The sequence below is a fragment of the Leptonychotes weddellii genome, chromosome 9 (genome assembly GCF_054177405.1).
Source record: "Leptonychotes weddellii isolate Sample4059 chromosome 9, ASM5417740v2, whole genome shotgun sequence".
Taxonomy (NCBI): Eukaryota; Metazoa; Chordata; class Mammalia; order Carnivora; family Phocidae; genus Leptonychotes; species Leptonychotes weddellii.
Window position 1 is genome coordinate 373,523 of NC_138377.1, and position 22,303 is coordinate 395,825.

Genomic DNA, 22,303 nt, shown 5'->3' on the forward strand with positions numbered 1-22,303 from the left:
CTCAGCGGGGCCCGACGTCTGAGCCCTGGCCAGGCTCTGGACATCAGCCTGCCTTGCAGAGTCCAGTGCCATGTTTGCAGATCACTGAAGGCTCCCTCTGCCCCCATTCCAGGTCCTTCCAGCCCGCCATGGCTTGGAGCGCCCAGGCAGGGGCCCAGCTGCCCCACGGAGCCTCTAGAGCGGGTGGCAAGAACCCCAGAAGACCCCTCAGAGGGGGTCTCTCGCTTCTCCAGCCCCCACTTCTGAGAGAGGCTGGCTTCTACTTGGGGATTTTCTGTCAGCCTTCTCTCCTTGCACCCCACTCTGAGCACTCAGTGAAGGCCGAGAGCTGCACGAGGGTCCCTGGGGTCCCCCTCCTCCCTCTCTGCCCCTGGGGGCACTGAATTCCATTAATGTAGGTTCCTTGATATCCTCAGCTCTGTGATTATTTTGAACCCTGACTTTGTAGCTGACGGGGCACATTCCGGGCGGGGTGACAGGGGCAGCCTCTGAACCAGAGGGGACCAGTCAGCATTCACTCTCCCGGTTCAGAAGGCCCCTCCTTGAGCAGCCTGGCCAGGCACCCAGACACAGCATCAGAGCCAGACTTGATGTCTGCTTGGACGCGGACTGAGGGACAGAGACAGCCCTGGCCTCTGGCGTGGGGGACAGAGCTGGGGGTGCTGGGCTGGCTGGGGGTCAGGAGAGGTCCGCCAGCAACGGGGCAGGGGAGCAGCTGTGGGGAGTCCAGTGCCCGCGTCCGAGAGTGACTCGGGGGAGGAGGCAGGACACAGAACGGCCTATTTTGGGTTCAAGTCTGACTTGCACCAAAGGCTGGGAAATGATGGCACATCCCAGGGCGGACGCTACCCTGTGGTGGAAGCAGCGTGGCAGAAAAGCAGTTTCCAAATTTCCATCTCTTTCTGGCTGAAAAAGAAAAATGAGGGCAGATTTCCCAAACCTACAGCACTAAAAAAAAATCTGATTACCCCTTCACATAAGACACCTGCAGTCTGGTGGAGAGTGACCGCTAGCGCCCTTCTCCCCGTGACGGGCGACATCTGCTGGTCACTGTCTGGGTCTGACTCCGGGGTTGACGGAGCTGGCATCTGAGGCCAGCCCCCATCCGCGCTCTCCAGGCAGCAAGTGTGACCCACGCATGCGGGACAGCCCTGGGAGCCGGGCTCTGCCAGACGGACCGGCCAGGGGCTTCGGGCAGGGACAGCCTGCAGCCGCAGGACCTCTGGCAACAGTCCCCATGGAGCAGATGAACCAGCAAGAACGTGGGCTTGTCCAGGCCATTTTATTTAATAAAATTTTACAAAAATCAGTGCCTCCACCAGAACCAGAGAGCGCTTGCTCGGAGTCGGAGGGGAGGGCCGGGCGCAGAGAAAGGCTGCCGACAGGCAGTGGTGCAGGTAAGTGCTCCCAGGGCCTTCGCTCTCCCCCGGGAGTGACAGGAACGTGCTCCAGACTCCCTGAGCGTGTGGGCGCCTGCCTCCTGCGGACAGTTCCAGCTGAGAGCCAGGCCACCTGGCTGTGCCCCCGGCGGAGCCACGTGGGCAGCCAGGCCTGGGGTTCCTCCCTGGGTGCCCCCAGGGGCCGGCAGCACCTGCACCAGGCAGAGGGCCCCCAGTGCCACCTTGGTTCCTATCATGCTGGGGCGGAGCTCCTGGGGACCCTGGGCACCCCCTTCCTGTTGAGACTGGCTCTGCCAAAGGACACGCTCTTCTAAAGTGGTCACACCCCAAAATGCACCAGGGGGCGCAGCCTGGGTGCGCACAGGGCGTCCCCGGAAACATGCCCACAAAACAGTTCCGGTTTCCAGTACCAAACCAAGCCAGTAAGAAAATGTAAAACTGATAAAAATACAAAGTACTCCCGTTTTAGCAAATGTCACTATTAAACAAGGTCATTTTTAGGTTACGTGGATTGAAAATCTTCTTTTTCCATGGAATTGTGAGGTACTGCCCGTGTCTGTGTAAGGGGGTCTTCAGAAAGAGGCTGCACGCAAGCAGGCTCCCCTGTCTGCCACCGGACGTCCCTGAGAGCTGATGGGAAAGGAAGGGCATGGTCAGGGCCTACAGAGGCCAGTGGGCTGTCTGCCCCTGGGACTGGCCTGCTGCACCTGCCGCTGGGCCCCGTGTGGCTTTCTCTCCTGCCTTAAGCTCCTGTCATGGTGCAGTCAACAAACACGGAGGCGCATGGGATGGAGCGGACAGCTCCGTGGCTTCTCCCGGAGCAAAGGGGACACCACACTGGGAGGACAGCCGTGCTGTGTGCCCAGGGCCATGCAGGCCTCCTCATCCCAGGTGATCCTATGACCCTGTCCTGAGGGCTTAGTTGGGGTCACAGGGCCCTTCCTGCTCTCGTCTGCAGTGTCCATGGATTTCCACCTACTAGCCGCTGTGGACATGTAAGCAACTGTGAACGATGCTGCGATGGACATTTCTGTGTCTTGCTGCTCTAAGATGGCCCCTTCCTGCAGCTCTAGAAGTTTCTACCTCCTGCCTTGTGGGCTTTCCCAAAGAGCAGATGGACCAGAGTGCTTGGACGTCCTGGAGATGGCCCTGGCCCGTGCAGCTGGATGACAAGGGGCCTCCCCTGCACTCGCTGTCCACACCAACCACCATCAGAACAGACCCTGGCGGTGGACACCCCCCAGGTGCCACTACTCTCCTGGGGCAGGGGTGCATGCAGAGTGAACCCCACCTGTGCTCCGGGTCCCGGGGGAAACAGACCCCTGCAGGCTGGGCACTGCTCCCCACAATACCTGGCCCATGAGTGGGCAGGCGCCCCCACTCCCAGGAAAAGCTGTGCCCTGTCCTCAGAAGAGGGCAGCAGGAGAAGGCCCTGTCGGTGCACCCCTCCCTCCCGCTGCCCCAGTGGGGCCTGCAGCGCCCCTCACCCCCCTGCCCTGCTGCTTACCTGCAGCCCCTCCTGCAGCCCACCAGTCGCCCATGACGCCTGCGCACCTCCCAGCGCCCGGGGGTGTTCTGCCAGCCCCAGATGGCCGCAGCGCTCCTTCCTCCCGAGTCCATGAGACTCAGGTAGCAGGTGCCAACACAAAGACCCACGTGGCCAGCATGGCTGTGGCCTGTCCCGGGGGGCGGCTCACCTTGGTCTGGATCAGGGCTCTGCAGGGCTGCAGACGGAAGGTGGGCACACCCAGTTCTTCAGGCTCTTGGAGGTCAGAACATTCCAGAATGTGACCCAGGTCTCCGGAAAGGTTCTAGTGAGACAAGCCACTGTCACACCAGGGGAAGGAACATAAAGAACCGCTTTCTCTGCGTTTGCCTTGTTAACCCAGACCCCTCTGGCACACCACACCATTAAACTGCAACATGGTCATGACTCGGTGTCATGGTCCCCACCCTCCTGTCACCAGGCTCATAGCCACCCTCTCCCTCCAGACCCGCAGGACCCTCCACCTCCTCAAGTCTTCCACCGCCTCCAGAGTGAGCCCTGCCCACCCCCAGCCTGGCTGCACCTGGAGAAGCCCCACCTCCCCACCTCCCCACCTCCCGTTCAGGCTGCCTGTCCCCTTCCCCATCCTCCAGGCTGTTTTCCTTACACAAGCTGCCAGGGTGGCCTCGTCAGGCCCCTCTGGCTCCTTCCAGCCCTCACGTCCCTCCTGGCAAGCCCCACGTGACCCCGAGGCCCAGCAGCAGCCATCCTGGAGCCCCCGTTGTCACTGAGGCCCATCAGCCACTTTTGGGTTTTCCACGTTTGAAAATTTCCATAATACTAAAAACCAGAAAAGGGTCTTTGCCAACTTGATGGCTGAAAGACTGCTCTGGATACAATTTGCGTTTTCTCTGGTAACTGGCCTCCTCTCTGCTCCAGTTTTGCTGCCTCCCACCTCAGGCGCTAGGGACCCACCTGGTGGCTAACGCCACCAACGCGTCTGCGGGCACCTGCCACTCCCTGTCCCCAGCCGCTGAGCAGAGGCCCCGGCTGCCGGGGGCACTTCTCCACCCTCCCCTCCGCTGGGAGCTCCCGCGCCCTGGCCCACATGCTGTGTCTGTCCTCCACTCGGCCACAGCGCCTCCTCCACCACGTGTCGAGGGTCGGGCCGCACCTGGACATCTGTCAGCCTGGCACGGGGCAGGTCCTGACACCGACAAGCTGACCCGTCTCGCCCCTTCCCTGCCTGCGTTGCTGCATTCCCCCACCACCACCCCTGGAAACCAGTGCGTTTTCTCCCCCACCTGCTGTTTTCTGGCAGCAAGGCCCCCTACCCTCATGCCATCTGTGTAGATGGCTCCCTGCGGCCTCAGGGTGGCCGGCAAAGTCGCTGTGGAGTCCAGCTGCACCCCCAGGAGCCCCGTGTCCACCTGACTCACCTTCTGAGCAGCGTCTATTCCAAGAACAAGGAAGAGGTTTTCCTGGCAATGGGACTCACTCCCGAGGCATCGAGAGGCCGACGTGCTATTTGTGTTCTGAAGAGCTCTCCAGAGTTTTCTAGATTCAGAACTGGAAAAGAGATATGTTCATTAAAGAGACTGAGAAACCTTCAGAACAGAAGCCAAGAGGGCACCTGCCCCCAGGGGTTGTGAGAACAGAGTGCTCCCTTCTGGGCCGAGTCATGTGTTGCTTTCTTCAGACGACGTGTGCCCCCCGACGAATACCCCACTCCCACCCTCCTCCCCTGGCCCGCCGGGCTCACGGTCACGGCTCAGCGGCTCCTCCAAGGGGCAGATGTCCTGGAGGCCCGGTGCTTCGTGGTTGTGTTCCTGGTGATCGCAGGGACCACAGGGACACTTGAAAACTAGGGGTGGGGCAGTGATTAGAAGACGACTACTGGGAGTCTGTCACGCGCTGTCCACAGCTAGGAGCCACCCCCCATCGGCCACGTGCCGTCCACGGCTGCTAGCGCAGCTCCCGCGAGGGCAGGGAAGGTGTTCACACAAAGAACCACGGGAGGGGCAGTTACGCTAAGTGCCCACATCATGTCCAAGCCGTCCTCATGCTTTCACACCCAAGTCACAGCCACTTCCCATCACACACCAGTGTCCAGCCCTGCCAGGCCTGACACCCAGGACCACCCATGTCTCTGGGTGTCTGAGGCTCATGCTGCCACCAAAGGCCCTTCCACCTGCCTGCTGGCCCGGCCCACGCCTTGGGGAAGCACCATATCCAGAGGGCACACGGTGGTGACAGCCTTCCGGGCTCCAGGCCTCTGTCTCCGCGCCCCTGCCGGGGCTCCCTGAGACGGGCCCTGACTGGACCCAAGACCGGAGCCCAGAAGGGCTGGTGTGCAGAACTCTCTGACAAAGAAGGCACGGGGTTAGGGAAGCCAGCTCACACCAACTTTCACCTCCTCCTCCTGTGGCTTGGCTCAGCGGACCTCGAGCTTTTCGACCACTGCACATCATGCAGTGGGCTGCACTTGCTTTCTCTCAGTGCCCAGTGAAAGCGCATCTGAGGACACGGCCATCTGCGCACACCTGCATCTGTGATGTCCCAGGGCACGGGCCCTGGGGACCACAGCCTTGCCGCTAGTGCCAGATGCACTCAGGCTGGCTGACCCTGTGGGTTCACACTGTCCCTCAGGGGCGCCAGCATGTCTTCTCTGTGGCTGAGGATCAGTCGGTCAGGCCCCCCGGGAGGGCCCCGTGCCCACGGCCCAGGCCCCCAGGCCCTTCCGCACGCCCAGCACTCGCACTGAGATGCCGGGAGGTGGTACCCCCCGTCCACCTCGTTCCAGGTGAACATGGCTCTGAGAGGGGTGACCATGGCCAGAGCATCGACCCGTGCTGCCTGGTCCCTCATGAGGACCCCATGACCCCAAGGCTGTGGGAACTTCGGGAGAGACGGGCTCTCTGTAAAGGTCCAGTTGGTCAACCAAAAGTATAAACTCAGACTTGCTGTAAGAACGTAAGTTCCTTACCACAGTTGCTGTCCAGATTCACAGCCAGGCAGTTCTAAGATGCGGTCTAAGGGGGAGACGCCTTCAGTTGCCTGCTGGACTGGTACTTCTTGAAAAACAAACCTGAACACGTCCTTGTAGCTGTGCAGAAGCTGGAAAAGAGAAAAACACACATTACGCCCCCTTACCCCCGATACGTAGTTTTGGTGCAAACGAAGCGTGTGGACAGACCATCGCTGCCCCTTACCCCCGATACGTAGTTTTGGTGCAAACGAAGCGTGTGGACAATCAGACCATCGCTGCCCCTTACCCCCGATACGTAGTTTTGGTGCAAACGAAGCGTGTGGACAATCAGACCATCGCTGCTGCCACCGCACCCCACCCTCGCTCCCCAAAATCTCTGCTCTGCACACTCCCGATGAGAAGCACAGGGCGTGGAAAGTGGGATAGGGCACAGCACTCATAAGCTTCGTCAGTGACACACGAGAAAGAGGCACCTGATAAAAAAGTGTTTCCCGCGTGTCAGCTGGCTGGGAAATCTATCCACACAACGGTAAAAGTGGCCCTTCCTGGACAAAGACCTGAGGTCAGAAGGTTGGGAGTTAGTGTGAAGTGCTGGAATGAACGTCCAAAGTCTGGCAGGAGGTGACAGGAGTGCAAACCAGGAGCTGGAGGTGAGGGTGGGTGTGCACACTGGGTGGAACTGGAGGTGAGGGTGGGTGTGCGCACTGGGTGGAACTGGAGGTGAGGGTGGGTGTGCGCACTGGGTGGAACTGGAGGTGAGGGTGGGTGTGCGCACTGGGTGGAACTGGAGGTGAGGGTGGGTGTGCGCACTGGGTGGAACTGGAGGTGAGGGTGGGTGTGCGCACTGGGTGGGCTGGAGGTGAGGGTGGGTGTGCGCACTGGGTGGGCTGGAGGTGAGGGTGGGTGTGCACTAGGCAGGTGGAGGTGAGGGTGGGTGTGCACTGGGCAGGTGGAGGTGAGGGCAGGTGTGCAAGCTGGGAGGGCGGGGAGCCCCGAGAGCTGTTGGAGGGGGGGGTGTGTGTGCAGTGCATATATTCACATCAGCAGGGTGCAGTTTTCTGTCTTCACCTAGTGTCTCTTGCAAAGTTCACATTATTGTCAGAGTGTTCCCTGATCTCTTCGTCCCAGTGGAAGACAAGTCCTGTTTTCAGAACAGCGGGCTAGCAGAGCGGACTGCACGGAGAGCGCCTCCCGCCAGAGGTCCAGGGAAACACTGGTTCAGGAAGCAAACAGTTCATCCCTAGAACCAGCGAAACCTTTTCTCTCGTCCCTTACTCATCTGACTCCTTTTGTTCTCATGGTGTTCTGAGGTTTCGGGGTAAGCCCTTGGGAAGAGATGGCAGAGGAAGAGGAGCAAGGGAAGGAAGAGGAAGATAAGAAAAGACGGATCAGATGCAGTCATAAAAAAGGTGAAACTGGTGGTCAGGTGAGGAAGGGCAGTGCCACAGGCAAAGGGGACGCGGCCTGGGATCTCCAGGCCATCTCCAGCACCCGGTCAGCACACACAGGCTGGAAGGGACTCTTGGTGAGGCTTTCTGAATAAGGGGAGTGACAATTTGGACAAAAAGCTCTTTCCCGGTGTGCCCTGAACGGAGCGGGGAAGGTGGGCTGGCGGGATGGTGGAGGCCCAGTGCTTGGACTCAGGAGCACTGGGCACACAAGCGCTCGCTCCTGAGTCGCCCCCCAGCATGGTCCAGCCTCCTTCCTTCCCTGGCTCAGGACAGGACAGCCAGCCACACAGGCAGGGACCAAGGCCAGGAGAGAAGCAGACCCCCTCCCGGGCCAGCCCACAGAAGCCAGAGGGTCTGCTGTAGAAATACCTCACAAGGTGAGCTGCCCGCGGCTCCTGGCACCCCAGGCCTGCCCTGGGGAGGCTGGCGAGAACCACGCTCCTTTTGGGTAGAAGCCACTGACTGCCGTCGAGGATGTGGGGGTCTCTCCGGGAGCTCAAAGTTTGGGGAGAACTGTTCAGACTTGGCCGAAGATTCTTGAAAGCCTTCAAACTCCCCCCAGGCGCTGTTGTGCTCCCCGGGGTCCGGGCCGCAGGCGGGGCAGGTAGAAAAGCCCTCCCCGCCCTCGGAGAGCCACTCGGCGCCAGCGCCTCTCCGCCCCGCTGGCGCCTTGCTCGCACCGCTGTCTTTAGAAGCCGGGCAGAGGGAAACGTCGCCTGCTTCCTCTGCGAGGTCGCTCCGACACCTGCTGGGAGGGGGTGTCTGGCCAGGCCCTGCCCCCCGCTGCCGCTGGCCCTGCATGTCGGTGCCGCCCGGCCCGCGTCCACGCGATGGGGAGCTGGGGAGGTGCTCACGAGACACCCACAGCGCTGCGCCAGAGCCTCCCGGGGCTGCACGGGGCGGGAGCGCGGGGGATGGGGTCGCCCAGGGGCGGGACGGAGGACAGCCCGGGGCCGGGGTCCCCGCGAGAGCCCGGCCTGCGGTCCCGGCCCGCACCCACCTCGGCTCACCGGAGCTGCGGCCGCCGCTGTCCCCACGCCCGCCCGTTGCCCGGCAACGGAGCGCGCTGGCCCCCGCGTCCGGCGTCCGGCGTCGTGACGTCAGCGCGCCGGCCCGCCCCGCCGTGCGCCTGCGTGTCCCCCACCCCACCCCCCGGCCCCAACTCCTCGCCCCCCGGGAGGAGGGACCCTGGTTTAACGGGAGCGGGCCCGCGCGCCTCTGGAGCCCCGACTCGCCAGCCCGCCCCGAGCGCGCCCTGCCGGGTTGCGCGGTGCGCGCGGGCCTCTCCGGTGGGGCTGCCTCCTGCACCGCGCGGCCGACTCCCGAGTCCCAGGGCCGCGCTGTCCCCCGCGTGAGGGCGGATGGCGGTCCGCCGCCTGCGGGCTAGACAGGGGGCGCAGCAGGCCCGGTGTGGGCCCTGGACAGCCAGCCCCTCCTGCTGCCATCCGCCCCCACCTCCAGGCTCACGAAATCCACCTTGCTGAGTGCGCTCGACTCCAGCCTCCCCAGAAGTGACGGAAACCCTGATCCACACCCCGCTCCCCAGGCTCCCTCTATCCGCGCATTTCTCCACCCTGTGACCTCCTTGGGCCCTGTCCTGTTGGCATGAATCACCCGCTCTCCCTGGTCCTTGTCAGCCCAGCTACTGAAAATTTTAATTTTGAAAATTACCAGATGAGCTCATCGCTGACTCCTGGACTGCAGCCTCCTGCCTCCTCCTGTGCTTCCTGAGGGGTATGCCAGCCAGCAATGCAGTCCGACTGCCCAGCTCTGGGCAGACACCTGGGGGACCCTGTGGGAAGGTGGCCAGTGCCGCTGTCCTGCCTGGATGTCACCCCAGGGACAGTGTTGGTCCCAGGCATTTCTGCTGTCTACCCACTGCTTGAACCCCCTCATCCATTGTCCTTGCTGTCCTCGTAGTCCAGGGAGGGAAAGGGGTAGGAGAAAAGTTGTCCCTGTGTACAGGTGGGCAAACTGAAGCCCGGGCCCAAAGGCCCGAGTGAGAAGTGTTGCTGGGGCTGGAACCAGCTCTTGGGAGCTCAGCAGTTTCCCACGCCCTGTCTGGGCCTCAGCGAAGAGTGAAAATGTTGCTGTGACCTTCAGGGTGCAGGTGGGCTGACCTGTCTTACTAGCCGTGGTGGATGAATAATGCCGCCCAGAGATGTCCACGCCCTGGTCCCCAGAACCCGTGAATACAGGACCTTACAAGACCTCACGAGGGACTTTACAGACATGGTTACGTTAAGGCTTTTGAGATGGGGACAAAGTCCTGGGTTATGCCGTTGAGCCCGATGCCCTTACAAGGAGGAAGCAGGGGGGATCAGAGTCTGAGGAGCTGGAGAGACGGAAGCAGAGGTCAGAGTGATGCAGGGCTCTGAACGGAGGGATGCGGGCCGCCTCTAGGACCTGAACAGGGCAAGGAAGTACACCTCCCTGGAACCCCAGAAGGAATACAGCCCTCCCGACACCTGGAGCCGCAGGGCATGAACGTGTCGGTGTAAGCCACTGTGGTTATTTGTTACAGCGGTGACCTCTGACTACTAAAAAGGTGCTGCCTGTGGGAGCCAAGACTCAGAGGAGGTGGCAGAGGTGAACTGACGTAGGGTGCTCAGTCCTGGCTGCAGGTTTTGGGGGGTGTAACCCAGGGAGCTGACAGGTGGCTCCTGGCTCCTCTGGCCAACTGAGCAGAATGGGCATGAGACATGGGGCACAAGCCGAGGGCCAGGCCTCCGGGGGGGGGGGCAGGGCAGGTATCTGTTCAAGTTGAAGAGGCTTCACCTGCTGAGGGAGACTGGTCAGAGGGGAGCATGGCGCCATTAAAGTGAGGGTTCAGGGGACACAAGCATGAGTGGAGGGGGTGGGCACAGTGTAGTTAGGAGGAAGAGCCCATGTGGCCCCCCAGGCTCCTCTCAGGATAGCTCAGTCCATCCCTGACCCCCTGCCCTGCGGAACAGGGGTGGGGGACAGCTTCTCTGCCACCAAACTAAGCCTCCCCTGTCCCAGCCTCAGGAGAAAGGGGCCAGCCTCCACTTGGCTCAGAGCCCCGCAGTATCCTGGTGCCTCCCAGCCATTGCCTGATGAGCAATGGGGAGGTGTCCCTTGCTCCCAGAAGCACCTAGGTATTCTGCTCCTCTGGGGTTCTCAGACCCAAACCACTGGGATGAGTCAAGGAGGCCACCTTTCCCCAGGCCTGGAGCAGGCACTCAGCTTGGGGGAGACTGAGGCAGTTAGAGGCCAAGGGTCAGCAGACCTGAAGCCCGCCCCCTCCCCACCATGTGAGGACTGAATGGGAGGGCAGATGGCAGCTGATGGGGTCCTACGCGGCCCCCCCACTCAGTTGTGACTCTTGGGCTGGGCTGGGCTGGGCCAGGGACGATGCAGAGCTATTTTTGCTTATGGTGCAGCAGCTGCCGCACAGAGACATCAATCATTGATGCTCTGGGCGTCCCTGCCAGCCTGGAGAGGCCCGACTCCTCATCCCGGCCCCACCAGTGCCCTGCATCCTAGGCCCTGGTTCCCAGGCACCCAGCCTCGGGAGGCTGCGGGCCAAACCTGACACCCCCGCCCATCAGCGAGGGCCGGGCTGAGGTGTGGCCTAGCGCGGTGGTCCGAGGCAGGAGGCTGAGCCTGTGTGTGCCCATGGGAGAGAGCACGGGGCACTGCAGAACAGTGCGCCCCACCCAGTGCTCTGAGGGTGGGGGCCTTGTATGGGCCAGGGGTGGCTGTGAGTCTGGCTTGTGGGAGAGCAGGGGCTCCTGAGCCACGTCCAACTGCTGTCACCTTTCCCAGCAGGGCATCTGTCCCTGGAGGGGCCATGGGGCAGGGCTGTAGCGGGGCAGGACGATGGCAGCTCCTGGCAGCTCAGGGCTCTGTGGCAGACTCACAGCCAGGCTTTGGCTGGCGGGGCGGGGGGGGGCGTCGGGTAGCGACGGGCGGGGAGTGGGGGGTGGCTATGGATGGGCTTCACAGGCTCCACCCGAGCAGCTTTCTCCCCGGGCTGACCCTGTGATCCTGGGGCCAGGGGGGGCTTCTGAGGCCCCTGCAGGAGGGAGGAGGGGTGGGTACCAGGAGGCAGGGCCCGGGATGGCAGGCCCTGGGGTGGGGGTGAGGGCCAAAGTATGGACCATCTCCCTTTACACAGTGGCATACTCTGCTGAGGTGCCAGGCCCTCCTAGAGATGAAATGGGGCCCCCAGGGGCCCCCAGGGGATGTGTAGGGGTGAGCATAACAGGTGATATCGGCCTTCTGCCTGAGAGCAGGCAGGAGAAGGGAGGGGCAGCCTCTGGGGCAGGAGCGTCCTGAATCTGGGCCCTGAGCCAAGCCAAGCCAACTCCCTTGCTGCAGAGTGAGCAAGGCCCCAGCAGGGTAGTGTAAGCCCACCCAGCCCTCACCAAGGCCATGTGCAGAAGTGGCCCCAGGGAGGGTCCCTGGCCAGCCAGCGGTCCCAGGGACCACCCAGCTGCACAGGGGCTGGGTGAGGGCTGTTCCTTCAGCAGCCATGTGAGACCCCTGCTCCTGACCTCTGTTCAGGAGGGGCAGCTCCCTGGCCTCCCCACCCAGGGCCCCATCCTTGCCCTCCCCACAGAGCTGGGAGGAGCCACCATAGCCCCATCATGCTGGACATCAGGATGTCACATGGAATGAGGCCACTTCATTTGGACAGGGAGCCAGGGTCCACACGACTTTGCCAAGGTCACTCATCTAATGGGGCAGGGGGACACAGAACTGGGTCTGTGCCCTAAGTTAGTCCCTGATTATACAAGGGCCCCTTGTTCCCAGGCCCCCACTGCCAGACTCACATACACAGACGGGCAGGCCGAGATCCCAACAGGTCCGGACAGATGTGGACCACACCCGGGGACACAAAGAGTGCCCTCTCCCTGCACCCATGAGCGACGGACTCCCAGATGGACAGAGCAGGGCAGGACTCCAGGGATAGAGGGGAGCACAGGGTCTCTGGCTGCAGGGCAATGCTGCCCAGCCTGCGGGAGAACACCAGGGCAGGAAGGGTGAGACCCACAGCCAAAGGACAGGGCTGTGCCCCGTTGTGCCGTGGGCTCAGTGGAGGGGAGGCTTCCGAGCAGTGCCGTGCATGTCTGTCCGACCTACGGCTGGCCGGCTGCCCGGCTGCAGCCCAGCTAACGGGAACTGGCACACATGAGTCATCCTGCTGGGTAGGCTCACCTGGGCCCGGCTGGCTGTGTGCATCCCCACAGAAGCCCAGGAGTGGAGTGCGCCTGTGTGTGCTCATGGGTGTGTCTGTGTCCTGCTGTGCATACCTGGGCACGTGGGCACACCTGTGTCCGTACGTGTGGGAGTGTGTGTGCACGGGGACGTATCCGAGTCAGTCTGTGTCTGTGTGTTGGTGTGAATATGTGCGTCACCTTGTCTCCGTGTGTGTGTGATGTGTGTGTCTCTGTGTCTAGTTTGTGTGTCTGAGTGCCCGCCCCCCGTTGCAGCCTGTCTCTTTCTGCCCTAGGAACAGGTGTGTGCGTGTGTGTCCATCTGTCTGTCCGAGCACCGCTGGCACCGTTCCTAGGAAGCCCCCCGGAATGGTCCTCATGGCGGTAGTTGTGCTTTTCTGGGTCTGTTCTGGCCCAGGCCTCCCACCCCCAGCCCCGGCAGGACCCACACCACAAGGCCCCCTTGCTCAGATCTACATCAGGCTGGGCCTCAGCTAAGTCCCTGCTTCGGTGGAAACAGAATTCTCCTGGGCCTTGCGACTCCCTGCCCATTCCCCAAGGAGTGTCATCTTCTGCATACTACCCAAGCTGGAGCCCAGGGGCCCATCCCACTCCAGTCCTTACCAAGCCCCTCTGCCATCTTCTGGAACATCCTGGGTCCTTGTCTCCCTCCTCATATTGCTGCCCTGGCCCAGCCCCCACCCACCCTCTTGTAGGGCTCCTGACTTCCAGCAGTGCCCCCCAGGGACAACCACCCTGCTCCCCCCCAGCCACCAGGTGGTCTTTCCTCAGCTCCCACTGCCCAGTCTTGCTGCCCCCTGCCTCACTGCACTTAATTCTCAGCCTGGGCTCTCTTACCCTGTCCTCGGCACACACACTACTCTGTGGCCTCTGAACCCAACACTCCTCCCGCACTCCTGAAGTCCCAGCTTACACTGTCCCTTGGGAGTCTGCCAGGAACTCCTCCCCACGCACGCCCACCGCGGCACCCTGCTACTGGGCAGAGCACACCTCTGGCCTGGGAGCCCCCTCGGCAGGGCCAGTGAGGCCAAATCACATGCCTATGGCCTGCACGGGCTCCCGCTGCCTCTGTGGCCCCCAGGGTGCCCCGCACCCCAGCTTGTCACTAAAATGTCCGTCTCTGGGCTGGGAGGTAAGACTGCGGAGCGCGGGTCCAGCCCGGGAGCCCAGGCGCGGCGTGCGGAGACCCCTCCCTGACAGGGGCCCAAAGTCAACTGTCGGGACTCAGAAAGGCCAGCTGAGGGCGCGGGGCGGGCCTGCAGCGGGGGTCGGACAGGAGGTGGGCCCTGGGGGCGTGGCCGGGCGGGCGGCAGCCAATGGGCTGAATGAGGCCAGGCCGGGCGGGGCGGGGCGGGGTCCGGGCGGTGGCGGGGTCCCGGGGCGCCGGCTGGGTCCGCAGTCCGAGGTCGGCGGCCCGCGGCAGCGCAAGCCCGCGGAGGCAGAGCGCGGCGCCCGCCGGCTCCCCGGCCGCCCGCGCGCCGGAGCCGAGACCCGCGACCGGACGCGACGGGCCGCCGCGGGCCCGCACCGCCCCGCCGCCGCGATGTGCGACTGTTTCCACATGGTGCTGCCCACCTGGCCCGGAGCCCCCGGCAGCGGTGCGCCTCCTCTCCGCCTGCAGCCCGCTCCCCTCGGGAGGGTGGGCTCTGCGCGGGGACGCGCGCCGGGCGCGTCGGGGTGCGCAGTGCGGACCGGGGTGGGGCGCCTCGGGGACCGGCCCGGGGTCTCGCGCGCGTTTCTGCGCCTCGGGGCTGCTCGGGGCTGCCTTCCCTCCTGCTGCATCTCGCCTTTTACCTGGCTCTGCCTCTCTCCGTCTCTGCCGCTCACTTTGTCTCTCTGGGTCGCTGACTCATCTCTACCACTCACTCTCGCTCCCCACCTCTGTCACTCACTACCCCTGCCTGTCTTTCCCTCTCTGTCACTGTCCCCTGCTCTAGCCCTCTGGGATGTCGTCTTGTCCCTAGAGGCGGCCGCCTGGGGAGGGCCGCACGTGTGAGTGGGGCGTGAGTGGGGCGTGAGGGCCGTGGGTCACAGGCATGGGGACCTGCTGCCAGGCTCACCCTCTATCCCGCTTTGGGGGAGAGCGGCCTGGCTGGAACAGGACTTAGGGCTATTGGCCTTGGTCCTGAGTCCCAGGCTGGGCTGGGCTGGGTCCACAGTGTGGCTACTGTGTGGCTGGGTCACCGGGTAGGTGGTGGGGCTAGACCTGAGGTCTGGGGCTTGGTGAGGGGCCCGAGTGCGGTCAGAGCTCAGGCCACGGAGTACCCAGTGCTGGGCAAGGGAAGGCGAAGGTGGGCGTTGCCCATGGGGCACTACCCCCTCCCCACGCCTCTGGCTGCAGAATGGGAACCAGCTGCTTTGTTATCTGTCTGTCCTTGCATGAGGTCTGGTTCCAGAGCCTGGGTGTCTCAGCGTCTTGGGGGGCAGGGTGGGGTGAGGCAGGGGCAGGAGTGGGTCAGCGATGCGGCAGCCACACCCAGGGCATCTGGCCAGTTGCCAGCAAGGGGGGTTGGGCCTTGCTGCAGACTGGACCCCACTCCTTGGGAAACTGGGGTAGAAGATGATGATGGTGCTGCTGATGCAGAGCGGGGAGGGGTGCCCCTTGGCCTGGGCAGCCCCTCCAGCTGCAGCAGGAGCCCCCAGGGTCCCTTCTGTTGCCCAGTTTTCTGGTGAACACCAAGGCCCCGCTGGCCCCCCGTTTGGCCCTCCCTTGTCCAAGGGATTTTCCGTGGACAAGCTCGGGAGAATGATGGCTGTGGTGGGCCTCCAGCCCCCTCCTCCTGACCGAGGCTGGCCGTGGCCCACATCCCTGGGGATCTGCTGCATCACAGGGAAAGGAGAGGGGGCAGAAGGACACGGGGCTGTCTCCAGCACTGGCCTATACCCTTACTCACAGGTTACCCAGAGACTCCCAAGTTGCAGGGTCCAAAGCCATCTCATCCACCCTGCTGCCTCAAAAAGGCCCCTCCGCAGCTGAGACCCTTATTCTCTGCTTTGACTTGGGACTGGCCTCAGGGCCATCCCTCCTCAGGTCCTGTCTACGAAACCATCAGCTGTTAGGGAATGTCAGCGGTTCTCATGGGGCATTGAGAGGAGACCTGCTGGATCAGAGCCCCTGGGGGCTGGGTCAGATTCCCAGGCCCTCCCCCACCCTTCACCGAGGCTAAGGAACATGCATTCCCGATAAGGCCCCTGGGGGGTTTGGTCCTGGTCCTCCCAGCTGCGGTTCCCTCCTTGAAGACCAGAGATGGGCAGGCCTTGCCGCACCCTCATCGTTCCGCCCAGTCCAAACCTGTCCTCCTGGGCCAGCCATGCTAGGTCCTTTGAAGACCCCTCCCAGAGCTTGGGTGCACTTCTCCCCTCAGCTGGGGGAGGAAGCCATCTCCTGTCCAGCCTGCACTGGGAGGCTGCCCCCTGGTGGCTGCGCCCAGAAGACACCCGTGGGGGGATCCGCCCAGCCTCAGGGCACCTTGGCCATCGAGCAGCTCGCCCCCAACTCCTTCCAGGCCCCTGCAGGCGAGGGAAGGGAGCTCCACCTGGGCGCACTGCCCCCACTTCACTGTGTGATGGGTACCAGCCGTCACACCGCTTCCTTCCCAAGAGGCAGCCAGTTTCTTCCCAAGGCAGAGCTGGGTCCTGCGCAGCTGGACTGACAGGGAGCCCCCTACTCCTGCCCTGGGCCCCTGCCCTGCACCCGAAGCCCCTGGCTTAGCCTGAGCCCCCCTCCCATCCCCACTCTGAGAAGCGCCCACTGGGTCCTGGGAGGCCCCACCATAAGGGAGGATCTGGGTGGTCTCTTCTTGTGGGGGGCCATGGTAACTCGGGCCCTTCCCAAGAGCATTGCGGTGGGGGGCATCCCTGTGGTGGCTTCCCTCTTTTGAGCAGGGCTGGTGGCCTCGCATGGCCCTGGGCTTGGAGCTGCAAGGGTCTGCGGGCTGGAACTGTGTCCGTGAACAGAAGTGACCACGGCTGCCCACAGCAGAGGTGGAGCAGAGAGCTAGAGCTGTGTGGTCAGGGAGGCCACGGGCCCGTGCACGTGGCAAGTGTCCCCACACCGTCTACACCGGTAGCTTTCCCCGGGTTGTCCACACCGGGAGAGGGCTGTGTCCCCATTTTGCAGAAGGGGACACTGACGCTTGGAGCGGGAGGCAGAGCCCTGCAGCAGCGCGGGGCCTCTCTGGCCTCCACCCACTCAGTGCTGTGAAGTCGGCGGGTGCTGCCTTACCCCACCAGGGAGAGCTCTGGTGCGCTCCCTGCAGCCCACAGTGTCCGCGGCAGGAGCGGGCAGCAAGGAGGAGGCCACGGAGGCCATCCTGGGTGGGGGTACGGGCCCTCCCTAAGCTAAATGAGGCAGATTCTCCAACCCCCTCTCGGTGGCAGATGTATTCCTGACAGCAGCCTCGTTCTTTTCCCTGTGGGAGAACTGAAGCTGGACAGTCTGCTCCTGCCCCAAGGTCTCGGAGGGGGGAAGGGGGCGGTGTCCAGCGCCCCAAAGGCCCTGCCGCCCCCGTGCGCCAGAGGTGGTATAAGCCCCACTCCGCTGGGGCTCATCGTGGCTGGGCCTGTGGAAGGAATGCCCTCATGGCCTTCTCTCTCTCCGGCTGAGCTCTTCCATCCTTGACTTGGCTAGGAGCTGCCTCTTCCAGGAAGCCCCGTGGATTGCTGGGCCCAGCTCTCTCTCACCTTCAGACTCCCACCCTCTCTGTATCCCTTCTTCCATGGCTGCCCTTGGCTGAAGGCTTCTTGTTTCAGGTTGAGCCTGGGGCTGGCCTGCCTGGGGGTGAGGAAGTGGAGGTGTCAGGGGGAAGGACCCAGGCCGGTGGGGCAGGGCACTAGCCATCTGGGGGCCCCTGCCATTCACTCAAGGCATGGAAACCCAGATCTCCCCAGCCGGAGGAGGCAGATCCTACACTCAGGGCTCTGTCGGGGGCCCTGGGCCGTGGGAGGTCACACAGCGGGGAACACTGTACCATTGTCTATCTGGCTAAGGTGAGTCAGGCACAGCTTCTGCCATTAGCCCAGCCTTGGGTGTACAGAGGAGTCAGGGAGGGCTTCCTGGAGGAAGGTGCATGTGGTAGGGAGAGCGCAGGAGTGCAAGAGGCCTGGAGAGAGCTTTGGCTGGGGGACAAGTAGATTAACAGGGTGGGTCTGGGGATACATGTAGGGGTGAAGGGTAGAGAAGCAGGGGCCTGCTGTTAGGAGGGGGGTTTGTTCCAAGGGCACTGGGAGCCCCACACGGGTTCCTGGCAGTCTGCGTGGGAAGGGATGAAGCCAGGCAGGAGGAGGAGGAAATGGAGGGGGGCAGAGGACTGGGCGGGGAAGTGGGGAGAGCTGGGGTGGGGGTGCTTAGCTGGATGCATGGTGAGACCTGGCTGTGTGACCCTGACCTCCCTGACATGCCCCCCAGCCCCCTCGAAGGTCAGGGGCGCTTTCTGCTGAGAGTCTGGGCGCAGCTCCCGGTGAGCCTGCGCCCGCCCAGCTGCTGCTTCTACCGCCAGGCTTCCCTCTGTTTGTCTTTTTTTGGAAGCGGCAGGCGGCTGGGAGCCAAGGGTCCGCCTTGCTGGGGTAAATATTTAATACTTTGAGGCACTTTCTCAAATGCAAAGGCCTGAAGGGCTGGGGCCGGGGGCGGCACGTGGTGGCCCTGGGTTCCCACCCCGCTTCCTGCCCTGCGGTGACCCCAGTGTGTGTGAGAGGGTGGGGGTGGCATGGCGCCACGGGGCCAGAGAGGTTCCGGCAGGGACCCGGTGACTGACGGGCGTGTCGGCGGACAGCGGGCTCCGGGCCACCGGCTGAGGCCGCCTGGCGGCCTCCTGGACCCTGCTGGGGTCTGCGGCAGGAATCCTGAGAGGGGCCCACAAGCGGCACTCTGGCCTGGACATGGCACCGGATGCGGGTGTCCAGTGCCAAGAGGAGAGTCGAGGCTCTGAAAGGAGCAGCAGGGGACAGCCCGGGGGCTCAGCCCCATCTGGCCAGGTCATGCCCCCTTTGTTTGGGGCTCCAGCCCCTCTGCCCTGAGTGGGGGTCAGACCAGGGGCTGCCCGCACCCCCGCACCTCTGTCTCCCACTGAGGCCCGCGTGTCCCGAGAGCTGCCAGCCCTGCTGGACCCCTCCCAGGGTGGGGACGAGGATGGCCTCCCACAGGGCACTTGGCTGTGGGACCGCTCGAGGGGCAGCTCCCTCTCTGGCCGGCCTTACTCCTGGGCGGCTCCAGCCCCCAAGGGTTCCTCTGTGACACATCTCCTGAGAACACCAAGCTTGGCCCTGGCCGCCTCCCCAGCTGATTCACTATCAGCTGCCCCTGGCCCTGCCCAGCCCCTGCCGGCAGCTGAGTTCCCGTGCGGACTCTGAGCAGGAGCCCGGGGTGCCCCTGGCTTTGAGCTGCAACTGCCTGGGCAGTGGGCATCGGCGGACACGTGCTGGACGGCCTGGGTCTCGGGACTTGTGGTGTGGCGGGTCAGCAGACACCCATCAGCTGGCCCAGCACCTGCCTGGCCGCATGGGGTCCTTGGGAGCTGAGGCAAGTGGGCAGGGCCTTGCACAGGGGCCCTTCTGTGCTGGAGAGCCGGGTATGACCCCCGTGGGACCGGACACCAGCTCAGGGGCAAGGTATGAAGGGCGGCCCCCTGACTCTTGCCCCTACGAGCTCACAGTGGCCTGGACCCACAGCCCTGTGCCTCCGGCCTGACTCTGCCAGCCCAGGGCTCCCGGCTGTGGCCTGCACATCTGCAGGCCCTGCTCGCCCCCATCTCCCATCGGCAGGGGAGCCGCAAGTCCACAGCGCTTGCCGAGGGCTGTGGGCGCTAGCTGCCCGTGGGGAGAGTCAGCCGAGAGCCTGGAGGGGGTCTGTGTGTGCCGGGGAGCAGAGCACAGGGTGTGGGGGAGGGTGGGGCCGGAGGACAGGCCCCAGCCTGCAGGCCGCACAGCGTGGGGGGTGGATCTGGCCACAGCTCACTCTGGCCGTGTGAGCTGGGGGCCCAGCCCAGGCTCCTGTAGTTTTCCAGGGCCACACGGCCAGGGGCAAGGGAGCTGGGGGGCAGCGGGGTCCCGGAGGACGGGGCTGGCGACGAGGCTCTGCGGGTTTGGGACACCCAGGCTCAGGAGGGAAGGAGGGGGGTGGCCTGCTCGGTACCAGCAGCAGCCTCCCTTCCAGCTGGGCTCAGCCCTGCCCTGGGGGAGATGACAGACCTGTGGGGTGTCAGGCAGTAAACAGAGTTCCCAGGTGAGAACCATCTGGGGCTGTGGGAGTGGGTGAGGTCCCTGGCCGGCAGGCCTGGCCAGCTTTCCTGTCTCACGGTAAATAGACTTGCTTGTGACCGTTAAATTTTTAGAGAGGGGGAGGCTGGGAGAGGCCTGGGTACTGTCCCTCCTTCCTGGACTGGGGACCCACCCTGGGGCCTCTCACCCGCGCTGGGCCAAGAGTGCCCACTGGCCTGGGCTAGCCAGAGCCTCCTCCCTACCTGGGGTCCCTCTGAGTGGCCAGGCGCCCTCCCTTACTGTCCCCCCACCCCAGGCCGCTCCTGGCTTCTTGTGTCCCGGTGCGGGGCCTGCTGCCCTCAGCGGTCCCCAGAGCCCCCAGCCTGCAGTGGCCTCGCTGATCCTGGCCTGGGTGCAGACGTCCCACCACCACGTCCCCAGGGCTGGGCCTGACCCCTCACTGCCCTGGAACCCCAGGCTAGGTTCCTCAGCTGTGCGGGCCTGCTCCAACCTGCTTGTGGGGTGCAGGTGCCGCAGCCAGCTGAACCCCACCCACGGGGCCGTGGGGCACAGGGCGGGGCAGCTCTGGGATCCAGCGAGAGATCTGCTGATGGCTCAGCCCGTGTGGTCCTGCCCAGGCCTGCCTGGGCTCCTGGAGCTGGGAGGGGCCTCGGAGCCGGAATCTGCATCCTCCCACCCGCCCCCTTGGCACCTAGGGTGGGGGCTGAGTCCTGAGGGTCAGCAGGGTGAGTGACAAGAGCTGACAGGCCAGGCACTTGGCGCTTTGGGGAGCGGATGACTTGGGGTCTCAGACTCAGAGGCTGTGCTTATAGCCAGATGACTGGGGAGGGGGTTAAAATGCAGGTTCTAGGGCCTTCCCCCGACCTGGCTCGTCGGAGGCCCTAGGGCTTTGGGAGGTGGTGGCTGCTGAGTTTGGGCTGAGGGGCTGGAAGGGTGGCCGGGGTCAGGCTGCCCCTGAGGGACATGGGCAGACGAGCAAGGCTTCCCTAAGGTCACTCAGCAGCCCAGGCCATGGGTGAGCTTGGGCCGGCCCTGCTCTGGCCTTGCTGGTCTGTGCTGCATGTGGAAGGGCTGGTTGTACCCTGGGCAGGGGTCTCCACACAGCCTGAAGGCCTCAGGTCCCAGACGGGGCCGGAATTAGTGCCCGTCGCAAGACTGTCTTGGAAGGGCCTATCTACCTCTCGGGCTGTGCCCCCTGTTCCCTGAACCCCCGGTCTGGCCCACTCCGAGCCTCTGGTCCCCCATGTACAGGGAAACTGAGGCGCAGGGCCCATGAACAGCCTGGCCGGGGTGGGGAGGGGCTGCGGGGGATGTCCTATCTGACATCTGGTCCTGCCTACCTGTCTACACAGCAGGACTGGACTGGACTGCGCTGGCGGGTGGTAGTGACTCAGACATCCCGGGGCTGGCCAGCGTTTCCTTTCCCAGTCAGCTGCTTGGGCTGGGGCGGGGGCACTCTGGGGGAGGGGCGGGCTCCCCAGCTCCTTGAGGCTGGGGGGGCGGGGCCTGGCTCAGCTCCAGGCCTGTGAGGGGGCCCGCCCATCCCTCTGCTAGGGCGAGGGGGGCTTGGCGGGGCTCCGGGCCTGCCTGAGGAGGAGGCCAGGGTGGGGCAGCGGAGCAGGGCTGTGGAGGGGAGGGACCCAGGAGGGCAGCCGGAGGGAGCTCAGCTGGGATCTTCACTTCTGGGCAAGTTGGGAGGACATCGACCTGGGTAAGCCACTGTGGCTATCCTCTGTACCTGCTTCTGCCCCCAGCCTGCAGCCCCCTGCCTCCTGCCCACAGCCCCTGCCCCCAGCCCCTGCCCCCAGCCTTCAGCCCCCTGCCCCCAGCCTGCAGCCCCCTGCCCCCTGCCTGCAGCCCCTGCCCCCAGCCTGCAGCCCCCTGCCCTCTGTCCAAAGCCCCCTGCCCCCTGCCCCCTGTTCCCAGTCCCCAGCCCCCTGCCCCAGGTGCCAGCCCCCTTCCCGGGTTCAGCCCTTGGGTGCCTGCTTACCTCACCACCCACCACCTGTGGGGGCCGGGTGGGGGGCTCAGGCTGGGCACCAAGCAGGGCTGTCATCTCCCCGACCCTCTGCCCTGCCTCAGCCCGAGCCCATGTTGGAGGGACAGGCCTTCGGTCCAGGGCACCAGCTCAGCCATTGCAGTCCCAGGGCAGGCAGATCCCCGAGGTTGGACCATGTGGCCGGGCAGCGTTCCTCAGGGGCTGCCCACTGTCCTTGTGCGTGCATTGAGGGCCCTGGGAGTCTAGGGAGGGTGCTTCCAGCAAGCCCAGGCTCACTGCAGGCAACAGGTGGGCCGGATGTCTGGGGTACTGGCCTCTCAGCTCAGAGAGAGAAACAGGCTCGGGCCCACTGGTGCATCTGGGATGGGCCGGAGTGTGGGGCCTTTCCTTTTGGCTGCTGGGCCCTTTGGAGTTGGCAGGTTGGTGTGCCTGCCTCAGTTTCTCCGGGTACAGGAGGAGACGTGCTGGGCCCCCCCCCCCCCCCCCCCCCCCCCCCCCCCCCCCCCCCCCCCCCCCCCCCCCCCCCCCCCCCCCCCCCCCCCCCCCCCCCCCCCCC

The 22,303-nt window shown here is 64.3% G+C and overlaps 2 protein-coding genes across 3 annotated transcripts in view; one reads left to right on the forward strand and one right to left on the reverse strand.

The window, feature by feature from the left end:
* Positions 1-1,243: 1,243 nt before the first annotated feature.
* CLBA1 (clathrin binding box of aftiphilin containing 1) lies at positions 1,244-8,308 on the reverse strand. 2 transcript variants are annotated; one of them, XM_081829799.1, is made up of 5 exons: positions 7,696-8,308; positions 5,873-6,003; positions 4,326-4,455; positions 3,098-3,211; positions 1,244-2,060 (listed from the first exon to the last, which is right to left on the reverse strand). In XM_081829799.1, exons 1-5 carry the CDS (start codon positions 8,125-8,127, stop codon positions 1,866-1,868), a joined length of 1,002 nt encoding a protein of 333 aa, XP_081685925.1. In that variant the 5' UTR covers positions 8,128-8,308; the 3' UTR covers positions 1,244-1,865. The 2 variants fall into 2 exon arrangements, with proteins under 2 accessions (XP_081685925.1, XP_081685926.1); XM_081829800.1 differs by having other exon boundaries at positions 1,245-2,030; positions 7,696-8,303.
* Positions 8,309-21,331: 13,023 nt separating this feature from the next.
* CEP170B (centrosomal protein 170B) overlaps positions 21,332-22,303 on the forward strand; it is a 21,082-nt gene continuing 20,110 nt past the window's right edge. Inside the window, exon 1 of the mRNA XM_081829725.1 lies at positions 21,332-21,459. The gene's annotated coding sequence lies outside the window, so the exon portion shown is untranslated. The remainder of the gene's footprint in view (positions 21,460-22,303) is intronic.